Source organism: Protomyctophum bolini (genome assembly GCF_963924005.1).
Source record: "Protomyctophum bolini genome assembly, chromosome: 12".
Lineage (NCBI taxonomy): Eukaryota > Metazoa > Chordata > Actinopteri > Myctophiformes > Myctophidae > Protomyctophum > Protomyctophum bolini.
In genome coordinates, this window is record NC_137873.1 from 34,593,941 (window position 1) to 34,610,730 (window position 16,790).

The 16,790-nt window shown below is 41.8% G+C and overlaps 1 protein-coding gene and 1 long non-coding RNA gene across 2 annotated transcripts; one reads left to right on the forward strand and one right to left on the reverse strand.

Moving 5' to 3' along the window:
• Positions 1–1,318: 1,318 nt before the first annotated feature.
• Positions 1,319–16,312, forward strand: tmie (transmembrane inner ear; the record flags this gene model as incomplete). Its single annotated transcript, XM_080779043.1, has 4 exons — positions 1,319–1,432; positions 5,886–6,003; positions 14,869–15,018; positions 16,158–16,312. The coding sequence occupies 4 exons, from the start codon at positions 1,319–1,321 to the stop codon at positions 16,310–16,312; spliced, it is 537 nt and encodes a 178-aa protein (XP_080635169.1).
• On the reverse strand, positions 7,598–9,532 carry LOC308326339. The gene is made up of 4 exons (XR_013965081.1): positions 9,495–9,532; positions 9,169–9,201; positions 9,011–9,058; positions 7,598–8,708 (listed from the first exon to the last, which is right to left on the reverse strand). It is a non-coding gene; the product is annotated as an uncharacterized lncRNA (long non-coding RNA).
• Positions 16,313–16,790: the final 478 nt, after the last annotated feature.

Below are 16,790 nucleotides of genomic sequence, written 5' to 3' on the forward strand. Positions count from 1 at the left end.
TATGACGTAGAGACAAGGAGCCGTTCCCCATATATATGGGAATGCCAATATATGGCCATATCATTTCCCATCGGTTCGTTCATCACCTAGATCTGCATATATGGAGCCGGCCAAGCAACTCTACACCTGACCTCAAACCCTTATATAGATCTGACCTGTTCTGCCCTCTCCACCCGTCCTTCCTGTTCTGACATTCCATATGTTGATCTGACCTCATCAAACCCTGTACACTCAAGACACACTCCATATATGGCCAGTACAGAACTCATTCCATATGTTGATCTGACAACCCCCCCCCCCAGCTCTCGCCCAGCAGTCTGTCGTCCCCAGTCACCCAGGCGGATCGCTTCACGCCCTCAGGGCGTCTTACTGGTACTTTACTACTGATATACTGATGCATTCTTTGACTGATACATTGACTGATATAAGCTTTTACCGACACAAATGCATTGTATACATGAGCAATACATACAGTGCTATAATATGTATCTGCCCAAAGGATGAAACACAAAAGAGCTTTTAGAGCTTATTTCCATTGTAGTCCTTAAAAACATTATATTAGTAGTATATCAAAATATATTCTACATATCCATGAGGTGTAGATGTTGTTGGTGTATGTTGTTAGAGTGGGCACAAATCCACTGATACAATTTACATCATGGACATGGAATTACTTCCAGTTTCTTTCTTAACCCACAACTGACTATTACTCTGAAAACCAACTGCATAGTTCCAATGAATGAACACATAATGCACCGTGGGCACCTATTTGCTTCATTGCACACATAATTAAACACGCTCAACGCATTTGCTTAGGATGTGGTAATTATAGATAATGTCACAGTACATTTCCACCTATAGTTCTACCTATAGGCAAGGCTCAGCCGACTGGATGGCTTGCCCATCCCCCCCATGTTGTCTTCATCTACCTGTCCCCAGCATATTAGATCAGACTAGATGTAACCCCACACTGGGACACCTATTAATTAATTAATGACCCCTAGCACTACACGGTCGCTCCCTTCGAGGTAGTAGAGCAGTTTCAGACAGCCGGCACAGGGAGGGAGGACTAGTGTGTCCGCCATGTATTCCCGTGTTGTGCAAGCGAGGCAAAGGGGGAGAGCGCCGGGCGACAGTGCAGCAGATGAGAGGAAGCAGTCAGCACCGTAGTCGCCATCAATCACCAGAGGCCATTGTGGTCCTGTCCAGTAAACGGCACCAGCGACACACACACACAGGCAGGCAGAGGGTAAAAGACGGAGAGGGGAGCGGAAGAGAGAGGGGGCAGGGTGCCTGCGGGGAGAGCCAGGGGGAAAGAATGGCAGGGGATCAGCCGGCATGTCCTCCTCCTCAACTGGTGCTACTGGGCTGGGGCGCAGTGGTACTGTCCTACTGCCTGTCCTCCGTGCTCTCTCAGATTCCGGACCCAGAGGTAAGAGCCTGATATATATATATATATATCTCACTCTGTTCTCAAACTGCTTCTCCTATTAAAAAGGAACGTCATTTGGGATATTCCGTGATGGGTTAATTGTCCTCGCTATATAAAAAGGTAAATTTATGTGTTGATATACAATGTCTCCTTGCCATTGCGGTTAAACCTCCCGGCCCTATTTGACGAAGATCGACTACATTTATGGCGAAACCTGATATATTGTGAGATTCGATGTGGAACGGGAAAACGTGTTTTAATGGGCTCATACAATTGTGTGAGAGTGAATACTGCGTGGCCGTATTGTTTTGTTGTTGGCCTGGGACAGTGCTTTATTATGTACATTTTGTCAAATGAGAGCCACCATGACATGAAGTAATCAGCAGGTTTGTGTAAATAACAATGCATGTATGTCACAAGATGATAAGATCACTGTACTGATCCAATTACAGAATGGTTACTGTAAACCATTTCAGTCACTGAAAGACTCAAATAACACACTTTGGGGACATTTGTCAGTTTACTAAAACAGCCGCAAAGAAATGAAAAACTAAAGTCCAATTAATATTCTGGGCAGACTTTACAACATTTCACACCATAACATCTCCAACTGTTTATTATTATTATTATTCTAGTGTCAGAACAGGATGTCTTCAATATGTAAATTTTTGCTGACTTTATGCCACCCCAGAATAGCAGGTATACGCAACAAAAGAAACATTCCCTGCCGGTATATGGAACCTTAGAAAACACCTGACATATGAAAAAACAAGCTCTGCTTTGGTACGAACATTGACATAGTAGGAGGGAAACATTCTGACTGAGGGTGAATTCCTGTCAGAAAATAAAAACAAACAAGAACTAAACACAATATCCTGTTGAATAGATTATTTAAGCATCAAATAAAAAGGTAGCCTGAGTTCAGCATGCATCCATAGCAGTGGTTTTCAACCAGTGGTCCGGGGACCACCAGTGGTCCTTGAGTTGGTTGGTAACCAAATGGACCCTCGTAGACTTTTAAGTCTTGAGAGCGTAAAATTAAACAAACCATATGGACCCGGGTCCATTTGGTTTCATTTTACGCTCTCAAGAGTTCAATTATTCTTAAACATCTGGCATTACTTCATTTACAAGAAGTCTGCACAATTAGAGAATGTAGAAGAATTGTTATTTTGATAAACGTTTGCCAAAAGCATGCAAGTGTAGACAAAAAGTCTTATCCAACGACAACAAAATATCCTTTCGTTTTGGGTCTGGGAGGCTAAATCTCATCAAATGGTGGTCCGTGTCTCAAAAGCTGATTAAATAATGGGCCTTGAAAGTTGAAATAAAACGGGTTGAGATTGAGAACCACTGCCGTATACGTATAGCGTCGTATAGTGTTTTAAACCATATGTTATACTTTAGCTATTGAAAAATAGCAGATCTAAAGCAACCGGCCCCCGGCAACACTTCAGCCACAGACTATTACTGCAGAGAGAAACCTGCAAAACAGGCGCAGCAGTCTGTACCCTCATGTAGCAGTCAGAAAAATGCTGCGTTATTTGAACAGGAGATTTTTTTTTATGAAACAATAAATAAATAAACTAAAGCAAGGGAGAAGAACAGGCAGACAGACCATTCACACAGGCTCAGCGCTCCCTGCAGCACAAGGAGAAAGATGTATCCCTCCCTTTTCCACATAAAAACATCAGACCCATCTGAAGTGAGTGGTACTGTACTGTACTGTACTGTACTGTACTGTACTGTACTGTACATAGGTTTTCCAGATTTCTTTTAGGATTTAGAAGACATTTTTTTAGAATCGACCTCAGGTCTAAATGAGTTAAATAATGGGCCTTGAAATGAAACGGATTGAGAACCACTGCCGTATAGCGTATATAAGTGTTAAAGAAACGAAAAGAAAAAAAGCCAACAATCCCCTCAACATGTGTCCTCTCCTCCACTCAGGAGGGCAGCCAGGACTTTGCTTATGACTTATGCAGCATATTATTCTAAATTAGCCTATGAGTTTAATCATACACATTCTCTTTCATTTGTATCCATCAACTCACTAGTATAAAGCCAACCAGGTCTGACACACAGCAGGAAAAATAAAAGGAAAACAATTAACTTTGCTCAGGCACTGTGAGGCTTGTTACGTATGTACACAGGGGAAGATCTTTAAAAAGGTAAAAAGCTATTGCAAAGTTTACAGTAATATGGAATACGTTTGCTTCATTCTCGCACCGAATCAGAATCGATTGAGATTCAAAAATCTAAAGAAATTTCAAACGCTAAGATTTAAAGTGCAGGACCACATGGCACAAAATATGCTCAACAATTGAATATCCTTGCCGTGCATTTACTGAGGGTGTTTATTTTACCCTGCTTTATCTACAGTACACTTTCTTTCCCTGTAATCTGCATCTGTAACTGCTGTGCTGCCTTTGGCAACTTGATTTTCCTCGCGGGATCAATAAAGGTCTTATTTTATCATATAACGTGATCCCATAATAGCCTTGACCTGATGTGATCAAACTGATGTGTCAAGATTAGGGACGGAGCTCGTTATTCTTTATTGATAACGAGCAGCTTATCGATCAAGCGTATTGAGCCGGGTTCTTATCGATCCCACTATCGAGCATTTTCTATTATTTTGTGGAAAGACGGGTCACGGGAGACAATAAATTCTGAACAGAACCAGAATCTTTTTACTACGGCCTTCAAATACAGTACTGTTCTAACAGACGGAAGGCAATTGACCTTTTTGCCAATAAAATAACATGAAAGAAACTGTTAACTGATTTAATATGTGTATACCATCACTTTAAAAGCATAATTTTGTTTACCCGGACAGCACTGGTTGGCAGATATCAATACACATTCAGACCGACATGTTTGTGCCAGCTTGGATGATTACATTTATTTCTTGATCGCCTCTTGTCTTGATTGATTAAACATACAATAAGTTATCTGATTTATTCCGGGGATCGGTTATCGAGCTCCATCGGACTCCATCCCTAGTCAAGATATCAAAGAAGTCTGTTAGATATGAGACAATTGGGGTATAGTGCATGCATTCATTTACTTTTGATTCAATGTTAATGTTTGGGTGAGCAGAGATTGTTTCACCGTGTCTTCTGACATCACATCATTATTTTTATATCACACTATTAGTAGATGAAACATTTTTATTTGGATACACTGAGTACTGGTCTGTTTGCAATGGCATTTTCCATTTCCCCATATAAGAGAATTATCTACAGTAAAAAAGCAGCGACACCACTTTGACCAATCCGGTGTTGTTTTTTGGTGAAGGCGATAGTCTCCAGAGAAAGGATGAAAGGGGAAATAACACAAAAAAGCAAGCAAGCAATGAATGTAGCCGAGATGAAACCCGGCCCTTTCTTTTGATTTGATCAGGTATGCATCAGACTAGAGTGATAGAGTGGCTCTAGTGCGGCTACAACGCACGCACACACAATCAACACACTTCAACAATGTCAGAAAGAAAGAAATATATCTTTGCAGACATATCGCCCATTAGTAATACATTACTGGGCTTTCAGTTAATGATCCATATAAAGTACAGCACGATAACATGGTTGACTGACTTCTAGGTATTTAAGACTGAATGGTGACACATGCATAATATCCTTCAGGAGACTTACTTCTAATCTAAATCCTGTGCCGGATTTGCCATAAATTGTAATGGCCATTCGCAAAACACTGTTTTGCAAATGGCAATTTGCTTATGGCCAATGTCCATGCATAAGGTTGTATAAATATGTCATTCACAAGATAACTTTGGCCTTGTAACACATGCACAGAGTACACGTAATACATGTGATGTGCACTAGCATTATCTTTTCAATATGGTGTGGTGCGATGCTGTTCTTATTCTGCACTGAAAAGTAAGGACGAGGCCAGGATGGACACTAGAGCAAGGGATTTCAACAGATTTTGACCCAGGGGACCACCATCCTCACTAAGAGCAACCTGGGGACCACTATTGTGTCAGGTGGGTCCATCATAGACCTAGCTGACACAACACAACAGTGGTGGGGGTTCATGCACCAGTCCATGGGTTAAGATTTGTTACTCACTAATCACACTATCACAGGCTACATAACATTCATGAGGTGAAAAAAAAAAGATACAGCCACATTTTAATGCATCAACTACCGGTATTTAAGTATTTTTGACAGACAGACAGACAGAGAGAGAGAGCGAGAGAGAGACACAGACAGACAGACAGACAGACAGACAGACAGACAGACAGACAGACAGAGACAATAGTGAAATATGTTTCAATTAAATTGTGTTATTGAATAGACGCAATGTAACCCGTTACTCAGTTTGTAGTAGATCAGAGAGATTTGGGCACTAGTGTGTACACCATCGTATGACTAAATAAAATAATACTATAAATAAGACTTTGACTGAATGATGTTTTATCTCTCTCATATAGCTTTTACCCACAGACCCTCCACCGAAGCCACCTGAAGTCAACTCAGAGACTGTTGTATTCTGGGGCCTGCGGCTATGGCAGGTCATCGGCATCTTCTCCATGTTCATTCTAGCAGTCAGTAAGTCATAAAACCCTTCCATGTATTTGGCTGCGGACCAGTGTTGTTTTTGGCAGCAAATGTTTTAGTTTTAGTCATTACTCTTTTGAATAGGTTTCATTTAGTTTTAGTCACATTTTAGTCACCTGGAATGTTTTAGTGTCAGAGTAGTTCAATCTACAGTTGAGTAAAATGCATGTTGGAGGGCCTTGATTGATGCCGTCGTAATGACTTGCTGAAAATAGATTTTTTGAATGAGCTCCTAATATACCAATATACTGTACCTCCTAGAACCCCACTTTGAGAATCACTGTCTTACATAAAAACAAAAACAAATTGACCCTGATGCTGCATTCACACTGACAGATACAACAGACACAAAGCTACACACAGCATCTGTCGCTTTGTAGCTTTGTGTGTGAAGTTGAAGCCAGCTCAACTTACTTGTACTAGTCTGTATACACTCTGTTGCTCTGTAGCTGTTGTAGCTTTTGTAGCCTGGCCCAGCCACCGTGCTTTCTGGTCTAGAGGGGTGGGCGGCTGGGCGTGCATGGAGCAAGCGCTGGAGAATATTGGTTCACCGATCAGATGTACTGGATATTTGTATCATGATATATGGTATAGTACTTTATTGTCAGTTCACACTAAAATTTGTCTTGCGAAGTTGCAACCCAGCAGCCAAGTATACAGAACACATAGACACACATTTGACATAACACAAAGAACAAGACAATTTACATACATAAAGAGATGAAGACAAGAGCAATATCCACCGCCTAGATTACCCATGGCTACTAGTACTACGAGTAAGACGCGCAAACGCGGGAAGCGAACGCAGCTCGTACATATTTGGGTTTTGGACATATAGCTGCTTTGGGGACTCCCCAGCTAGCAAGTTATGGCGCGCCGCCTGCGGGAGGCGGTCGCCGCGCGCCGCCGATCGTGTCCTCCGCCGGGCGCGTCGCACGATGTGGCCGCGTCGTTCTTGATCAGCGTGTGCCGTGCGCGCCGACGCGCGTGTAGCCGGCGCCCCGCTTCTCTGCCGCGACTCGAACGTCAGCTACGACGGCAGCAGCAGGACAGCGTGGAGCTGTCTTATGACACCCCCCCCCCCCCCCCCCCCCCCCATATGACCCCGCACCCCTCGATCCTCCCCCATGCTCACCTCCCTCCCACATATTTATAGAAACATAATAAAGCAGCAAATGTATACTTAATTTTGTTTCTTTATTAGGAAAAAAAAAGGTTACAATGAAATCATTTAGGCACATAGAAAAAATATGTAAACAACCAAGTTTAGAATACAAGTGGTTGATTTTTATGTCATTTTGCTGAGAATGCACTTTAAGACCACTCTGAGAACCACTGGCTTCTAAAATCTATAAAACACCAACTTTCCTGAAACCACCAGAACATGTTGGATAAGATTGTGTCCACATTTCCACAGTTTTCTGAAAAACCTATGTTTCTATATTAGTGGTTCTCAAATTATGTTATGTCAAGGACCCCAGAAATATTATGAAATTGGCCGCAGACACCTACAGTATCTGAAAATATGTTGTTCCAGGGACTACCCAGAAGCAAAGATGAGTTTAAAAACGTTTGCTCTGAAACAATATATATTCAAAGATTTGCACATTTTCAGGATAAAACTAAATAGCAGACCTACAAGCTCATAGCGCGGTCCCTGGAACAACATATTTTCAGATTGGAGTAAATCGTTTGAACACCAATGATACAGAAACATCTAGGCTTTTCAGAAAACAGTCATACCATTCAAACACTTTAACCATAATTTTAAAAGCTGTTAGATTGTTGGCAGATTTACAAGCTCACAAGCTTGTAGATTTGCTAATACTAAAATGTGGCCCAAACACAGTGAACGTTTTAACTAAAATCTGCGAGGATTTAGAAGACATTTTGTGGAATCAGTTCAAGTTTAATTTCTATAAAACACCAAGTCTATTCTGTGTGGAGTTAGTTATGTAGGCCCAGTAATGTTGCAATAACAGTTACACAGCAATAAACAGAACACACAATCGAGATTCACCTTTTGAGCAAGAAATCGTGCAGCATACATTCAAGAGTCCATTTGGAAACCCCTATAGCGGTGGGTTTGAACCCTTTTCATGCCAAAGTTATTCACCATTTGAGCCACGGACCACCATTTGATGAGCTGCCTGCCGTGCCTGTCCGTTTCCTTCCTTTATGAAGCCTGACTGGTGGTGGCCGCCAGCAGAAGTTCCAAAATGCACCCTGTCCAACGTCTCCGGCTCTCAGACCCCAGGTCCCTGTCACTGAAGTCCAAGATCCCCTGGTTTTAGCCACTTTAACCATTATTTAAAAAGCTGTAAGCTGTTGAAAACGAGTTTGTAGATTTGCTAATTTTGAAACATCGTGAAAATGTGGCACAAATCTGTAAATATATATTATTTTGCAGCAAATGTTTTAACTAAAATCTGTGAGGATTTAGAAGACATCAGTTCTCAAGTGTAAGTGCTTAAGTCATTAAAACACCAATTCTCTTCTGAGTGGAGTCAGGAGTTTCTGAGCGTAGCAATGTATGTATGTCCCCATGTCTGTATGTCCGAGCACGGAAAGCTGGGTGCGTTCCTTGAGGTCTGGATGTTGCGTATAGTAGAGGGTCAGGGAAACCCGACTGGTGGTAGCCTTTCCAGCAGAGGTTGCATTTGAAGTCGATAGGTCTTCCTCCAGCGAAAGTTCGTCTGAAATCACAGAATTAATTAAATAAATTATTGTGGGATAACGTTTTGATGGCTGAGAACCACTGCCTTAACCCATTTAGACCTGAGGACGCATCTGTGTCGCCTCATAGGTTTTAAACATTATTTTAAAAGCTGTTATCTGTTGAAAAATAGCAGATCTACAAGCTCATAGTGTGGCACAGAGTGCCACAGTACTCATCATAATACACCTCAGTCATTTAAAATGTTATGATGGTAACAATGGTACACAGTTACACATTGTTGGGTGCCAATTTTCTGTCCTTGGTAAAATGAACAATTACCTTAAATTAAAGAACGATGTCTCAGCTCTGTACAGCATGTCACCTTGTCTGTAAAATGAAATCAAATTCAAGTCAAATTTCTTTCAAATGTAACAGCAAACTTGAGGCAAGAGAGCTTGTAGCATGCAACCTTAATTCAGTGGTAGAAATGTTCTTACCGTTTGTACGCCCAACAGATCCAAGTCCTGTGTCTGAAATCACAGTAACAACAAAATGGTAAACATTGTATGTACATAAAAATCAATTTGATGAAAACAGAAGATCTACAAGCACACAATGTGCTGCGAGCTTGTAGACCAGCTATATTCAGCATGCAACCAAGTGTAAAAATCAGGCTTAGAATAAAACAACAAAATGAATAAAATGACAAATTAAATCAAAATGTGTTGTAATTAGACAAATCTTTATTTGCAATTGTGGCCTAGCAAAGTTCCTTTAGAGGAGACAACAGAGAGAAGAGTAAAAGAAATGGCTCAGAACGTACCTGCATGGCAATGCTCATTTTGGTCACTGCATCTGCACCTATAATAGAATAACAAAAAAAGTCTGTTTTAAACATTAGCCTACTATGTGATATTTTTTACATTTGCAAGACAGACATTTGACGAAGATTTAGCCTTGCAGACCCCACATACACACAGACCCCATGCTGTATTGATGTGGTACCATAGGAGAAGTTCTAAAACAAAGAATGACAAAAAATGTGATTTACAGCTAAATGCTGTTTATGTAGTCTACACAAGCAACGTATCAAATCTTATCTAATTCGAATAATTGTGTTTAAGGACTTATCAACACAATAAGAAGTTACCTGTTAAAATAGCATGAGTTATACGTTTGCTAATGCTAACCTTATCCCCGTTCCCCTTATCCCTCGTCCAAACAATAGATTGCCCAGGTAGCTAGGCTAGCTAGCTAGAGGGAAACATACACAGATAAAGATCGAAACGATTCTAACACGGGCAATTACACTACACACGGTAGATATCGGATATAAAAATACACTGACCTTTCAACTGAATTTCTCCGGAGAAAAACTGTGTAAGAACTAATATAAGCATTTGTTGGAGAGTCTTGTCTTCTGCGACTGCCTCCACCCCCGTACGTCGATTCAACAAAAACAACAACACTGCAATGCATGCCGGGTAAAGCCTCGGCTCCAGGGGCTAGGTAGGCTAGCCTGAACTAAAGTTACAATTAGTCTGCAGGTACATATTATTATTATTATTATTAATAACAACAACAATAATAATAATAATAAATATAACCGCAAGAAGAAGAAGTAGAAGAAGAATCCACTTAATTATATTCAATAGTTAAAAAATTATGTATTTTATACATATAATGCACATCCTTGTCTGAGAGAGAGAGAGAGACGGGCGGGGGAGGCAAGCCTTACGTCAGCGTGAGGAGGGACTGTAAATCGCTGTAAATTCACGATCGCATTAAAAAGTAACTGATCGCGCTCGTTTGACGCGCGGACAGCGGGGGGAAGTCCAAGCCAGCCCGGGCGTGCTACGCTGTGAAGGCGACAGCGGGAGGCGGTAGCTAGCGGGGAAATGTTAGCTGGGTCCTTATATGGTGCCCCTTTTGTGCCCATATATGGAGCTGAGTGGACCTGGCCCCTTTTGTGCCCATATATGGAGCTGAGTGATTGCTGATGCAACACACTCCATATTTGGATAGCGGGACAGACACACGGACAGACAGACAGACACACACACAGACATGATCTGCTAGGTCTCATAGTAAGTGCTCACTGCGTTCGCAACAACTCCTGATTAAGCCTCAAAGTCGACTGGTGGACAAAGGACCTCTTTAGTCTGACCTTATTGTATGCTGGTACACCATATCTCCTTCCTGAAGGTAGCAACCTATATTCTCCATACAACACATGCTTAGTATTAGAGGTGATATTTCTTGCTAACCTTAGGATGCTGTTATCATATGTGGATGTATAAAGTTTCTGAAATGGTTGTCCAACAATCTTTGAACAAATTGTTCAACAGTTGTTGCAGCAGTTGTGACTTTAGGGCTGGCTTCCACTGAAAATGAAATGTAGACTCAGGCTGGTGGTGATTTTGGGTGGGGGGCCTATAAGACACCCATTATGATTATACTGTATATCTCTGCTGTCGGGAAGAAACCTCTTAACTTAACAGCAACGAAATACTAGTTCAACCTGCAGCAATAGGATTATATTCCAGAAATCAAACTAAGTACAGCAATGACACTACTATAGGCCTATGCTTTGTTACAGCAAGTGCTCCACAACCAACACCCCACTGCTCCAGCCTCCAGTGAACATTGTTTGTATTTGTATGTACAGACAGTCAGAGCAGAGCTGCTCTTACTGTCATTATTAATAATTATAATAATTTGAGCCAGGGGTTAAACCATAGCAACAATAGAATGCACTTTTTAAACAAAATATAAGACCAGCAAACAGCAATGTCCGTCCTCACCTATGTGACTATGTTTAGAGTACCAGTAGGGGCAAGAGTGGCGCTGTTGTGCCAGAAACAGAGAGAGTTGCACTGTTGCCTGCTAATTAGAGAGAGAGACAGACAGAAAGAGAGCGAGAGAGAGGCAGCGGGAGAGGAGAGTTGCATTTGCAACACTCAGTTCACACGGGTGTGATTTTTTAAGGGTCTCTCACACACATGCGCGCCGAGACGAATCAAACACACGCAACTGGCGCAAACAGCACCGACCAAAATGAAATAAAGATGCAAGCAAGGCTTGCACGCACGTGCGCACGCGGAACAAATAAAAACACAACCACATACAAACACAGCCTCTCTCTCTCTCTCTCCTCACTTTTCCCAACACAATGAGAGCTCGAGCCACTTTCAATGTGATTAAACCAGCGATCATGTTTCTTAACTTTGTGAGATAAATGAAGCAAATCCGCAGTACCTTTCTGTGGGTCCAACGTCCAAGAAGTGGTGTCTGCAGCTGTCTGCCCCAAGCAAGAATTTCAACCCCACAAAACGTATTTTGGCGTCTTTCCTTTTGTTATATCCATAATGGACGATATCGATATACCCCCAGTCTCTTAACTTCATTTTCCCCTCCACGGACACGGGACAAAACGGATTATAAAGTATAATTAACTTAATTCATTTAAAATACCTCCACCACCCGCCATTACTTCACATCATAAACCAACAACACAGGAGCCGGCGCTGTGATTGGTCAAAAGCCAGTGACCTCACGGCCTGAGGCGGGCTTTAGGGATGGCTCTGGGGCTGAGAGATGTTAGTAATTCAAGGAGGCGTGTCATGTCAGCTGTGAAGCCTTTTGGGCTGTAAAAAAAGAAATCTGCCCATTTTGACCTATTTTGTGTTTTTCTTGTAACTATTTGATGCTGTTGCTGCTTTAGATTCTACCAGAATATAAAAGTATCTCTTCTAAAACATTTTAACATTTACTATAGGCCCTGGCCCTCTCTATTAAACCCTAGTAAAGATGAGAAATTATTAGTGCTGTTATTAGTGCCGTGCAAGTGGGCAGCCCACTTGCCCATTGATAGTGATACGAGCCACCCCTGGTAGACTGTATCTCTGTAGTTGCCAGCGTGAATTATGTGAACACAGCATTACAGGTAGAGCTGTACATGGAGGTCTGTTGTGTTATTGGCAGACAACTTGAAATAATGGGGACTTATAGCCTTTTATTGGGTGAAGTATACAAAAACGACTAGTCTTTTAGTCGTTTTTCTATACTTAGCACCTAATAAAAGGCTCTAAATGTCCGTCCTTCTCCTTGTAGTAGTGAAGCACAGGATCAGCCATTTCAGGCTTGAGGCACGTTGATAGACTCTCTACATTTGTTTGAAATAATGGGGGTTGGACTGGTTTCAAATGTACAAATCCCTATTCCCATTTTTCATCATTGGCACCAATACATCAAATGTTGCAATGCACATTCTGCATCCCCCATCACAGCAGTTGTTTTTTCAGAGCCAAGACAAAAATCACAAACTTGCTACAACTTGCTAGGATTCTTTAACCAACAAATTGTCCAGGGATTCATTAGCCTATTCCATTCATGTTTAGACAGTTATTTATCTGTTTGTTTGTTGTTTGCCTGTTTGTTTCAAGACAGAAACATTCACCAATACAAAGTCTAATGTAATTATGCCTCACTTTAGAACGAGTGCCAACATAAATCCATGGAGGCAAAGTGCTTGTGTGTGTGTGTGTGTGTGTGTGTGTGTGTGTGTGTGTGTGTGTGTGGCCTAGCACAAAAGTAAACCATCTCCACTCAGTTGTTTTCGGACGAGACGATGCAGTAACATTGTTTCTGTTCTCAACATCCTGCTCTAATTGGCTCATCGATATCGACATTGGCTCAGCGACATTGGCGCATTCATGCTTGTATCCTGTACCTGTATCTGTTGTTCAGACTGGCTCACCTCTGGTCAATCGTTGTAATACCATATAGTTGTAATGAGCATATAGTCTGCATCTTGCCCGCTACCGGTTGCCTGCAGGTCGTCATAATGTTGTGCGTCCTATAGAATAAAATTGTTCTGTGAGTAATAGTATATATCGGTAAATTACATGTAGAGAGTTAGACGTGCAGTATGGTACAAGAGTTGTAGGGCTGTAGGCTACAACTAGAATAACTGTACTGTTAGCTGTAGTGCTCAGTTTCATATGAATAATATATAGAAACTAAAGAAACCTTTGGCACCTCTGCCAACATTGGCACCAAGGAGGGTGATCACTGGCACACTTGGCATAAGTGTGAGAGTTCCTCACATTTATATGTAAATTACATCCTGCACATAATTCTACATTCATTAAAACTCTGAACTCTTGACTGGGGAGGGAGTCTGCATGGGAGGGTTATATAGGTGGGTTATATAATTAATGATCATTATAACAATTAGATTTTTTTTTAAATAGCTCTCTGTCCTGGTAACACTGTCTTGTAACTGTCAAGATGTGTTGTTGTTCAGCTTTTCTTTCACAACATCTGCTATGTCGTGTCTCTTTGCTTTGGCCCTGCAGGCTTAACGGAGCATTGGTTCCTAAACTTTTTAGTGAAAATAGCAGATCTGCAAGCTCACAGCGTGCTGCTTTGCGCCGGGTTGCGAGCTTGTAGATTGTCCATTTTCACCATTTCTTATCTGTTTTCTAATTTATGGAATTTCTTAGATTTTAATTTCATTTCTTCATGAAACTTCTGGGGACCGGTGAGCTAGAGCAGTGTTTTTCAACCCTTATGCATTATTTATTCAGCATTTGAGCTTCATAAAATGAAACCAAATGGACCCATCAGCTGGGTCCATTATTTGGTTTCATTTTACACTCTCAAGACTTAAAGATATAATAAGGATCGAGGGACCACGACCAGCTGTAACCTGTAATCAATTAGCGGTGGTGGTCACCGGATGCTAATTGTCCATGTCTCGTGACCCCCGCCCTGCCCCCTTCCACCCCCAATACAAATTGACTGCAAAAATACCCTTAATAATACAGAATAATAGAGAAATCTGATGAAGATGCTCTTGCCACTAGAGCAGATCTACCCACAGGAAGACCTGTGTGCTCCATGGGGTTTGTCTCTGGGTTTATAGTCCTTCGACAGTCATGTTACCCAGAGAGTGTTGGTATTGATCTGTTGTTTATCCAATATAGATGCTCTTTTGGTCCATGCAGCTCACACACAGAACAGCTAGACAACACGCACTCACTTTAACACGAAATCCTTAAATGTTCAGACCAACATAATGTCTGTCTGTCTGTCTCACTCCCCCCTCTCTTTCACTCACTCTCCCCTCTCTTTCACTCACTCACTCACTCACTCACTCACTCACTCACTCACTCACTCTATCTCACCTCCAGTTATTACACTGTGCTGCATCTTCAAATGCCGAATCCCGAGAACCAAAAAGGAGATTGAGGCACGACACCAGCAAAGGCTGGCGGCTAAGAGCTACGCTGACACATTAGAGACCGTGCCTCCACTGGACCAGCTGACGGAAATCCCAGGATGTAAGTGCCTTAATTGCCTTTTGCGCTTTAAACCTTTCTACTGCATTAGTCAGTGCACCCTTCACCTTTTCACATGCCGGATACATATCCTGTTCATTCTTAAGAATATCTCTCAGTCAGGACTGCACAGTACAGTATACATTGGACTATACACTGAAGTATGTTTTAGAATTTAGATGGTTCAAGCCCCAAGGAATTTGATACCCTATATTGTTGTTGCTTATTTTTGTAATTCTGCCCTGTTTTTTAGATGGTAAATATAGTAAACACAGGACATTTTCACCAATGTATGTTCTGTGTGCTTCACTTCCTCGCACACAAAATATGTTATAATTACAAATCAAAATTTGGTCATTTGAAAAAAGTCATAACTCTGATTTGCACAAAACCTGCTACAGACATCCATCTATACCCCCAAAAAGCGCTCTCTCTATCTCCAGGCCTCAGCTGTAACAGGCAGACAACGGTGTGTCTCAGGAGAAGGACATATATCTACTGTAGCAACAGATTGCTACATTTTAATCAGACTGGACTGAATTTGCAAAAAAGGCTTTAACTGCCCACGTGCTCCAATAAATCTTTTCATATAGCCATCTATCCTCACTCACTCTACAAACTTGCCTCAAGAACAACTTTGTTCGTCATTTTGAATCCCGTATGACCATTTTTGACGTCTCCCTTTGGCTTTGACATCTCCTATCATCCTGATTGCCAAGTCCAAAGTCTCCTTGCATTCTGTGAATGTTTAAATGAACACTAGCCCCATATGTGCCTGTATCTCGGAGCTACAGAATGAGCGTAGGGAGAGGGCACATATGGGGCTAAATGAACACAGACTAGTCACTAATGTAGATGAGCTATGCTGTAGTTAGTCATTCTTATCTATATATTCTTAACCGTTTTCCTGCTCTGTTGTTCTGACATTTTGTTCTTCAGCAATTCTTAATTGCCATATACCTTTCTACTGTGTCTTTTTCATTGTCTAATTCTTCTGTTTTTACCCCTTCTCTCCATGTTACAAAATCAACCTTTCATCGGGTTTGATTCTGTCAATGTCTCTGCTCTCCTCTCCTCTTTACTTTTCTCATCCAAATCGTTCTGGATCCTTCTTTTTCTTCCCCCTCTGCTCCTGGGGACAGATACTGACAACACAGCCAGACAGACACAGCCAGACACTGCTGTGCACACAGTCTCTGAACAGGTACAAGCTCAAAGTGCAAACACCAGCCAGCTCCCGATAGTTAGGGAGGAGGAGGAACACGTCGGCCCCCTTACTCTGCCAGAGACCGGATGACCTCGCTCCTTTCCTCGGGGGGTTAATTCACACTTTGTCGCACGGTCGTGCCACTCAGTTGATTCCGGGCATGACTCAAGTATAGACTTTTCTGATCTCAGCATCCTGCTCCGATACATTGGCTCAGCGGCACACGTTCGAGAATGCAGTGACAGGCATCATGGAAAGCACATTCATGCCGTGTATCCTCCCTGTGCCTGGTGCTGGCTCTCCTCTGCAATGCTGCAAAGTAGATGGGTCAGTCATTGTAATAGGTGTAATGAGCATAATCTGCATTTTCCCAGCAACTGGTTGCCAGGTCATCATACTGTTGTGCGTCCTACATAGAATAAAACTGTTCTGCATGTGCAGGAGTAATAGTATACAGCTGTAATTCACAAGTAGAGTTAAAGGTATACAGTATAGTACAAGAGTTGTATGGCTAACTTACTATACAGGAGTAGGCTAACTGTTATCTGCAACGTTAGCGTTTTTAGAG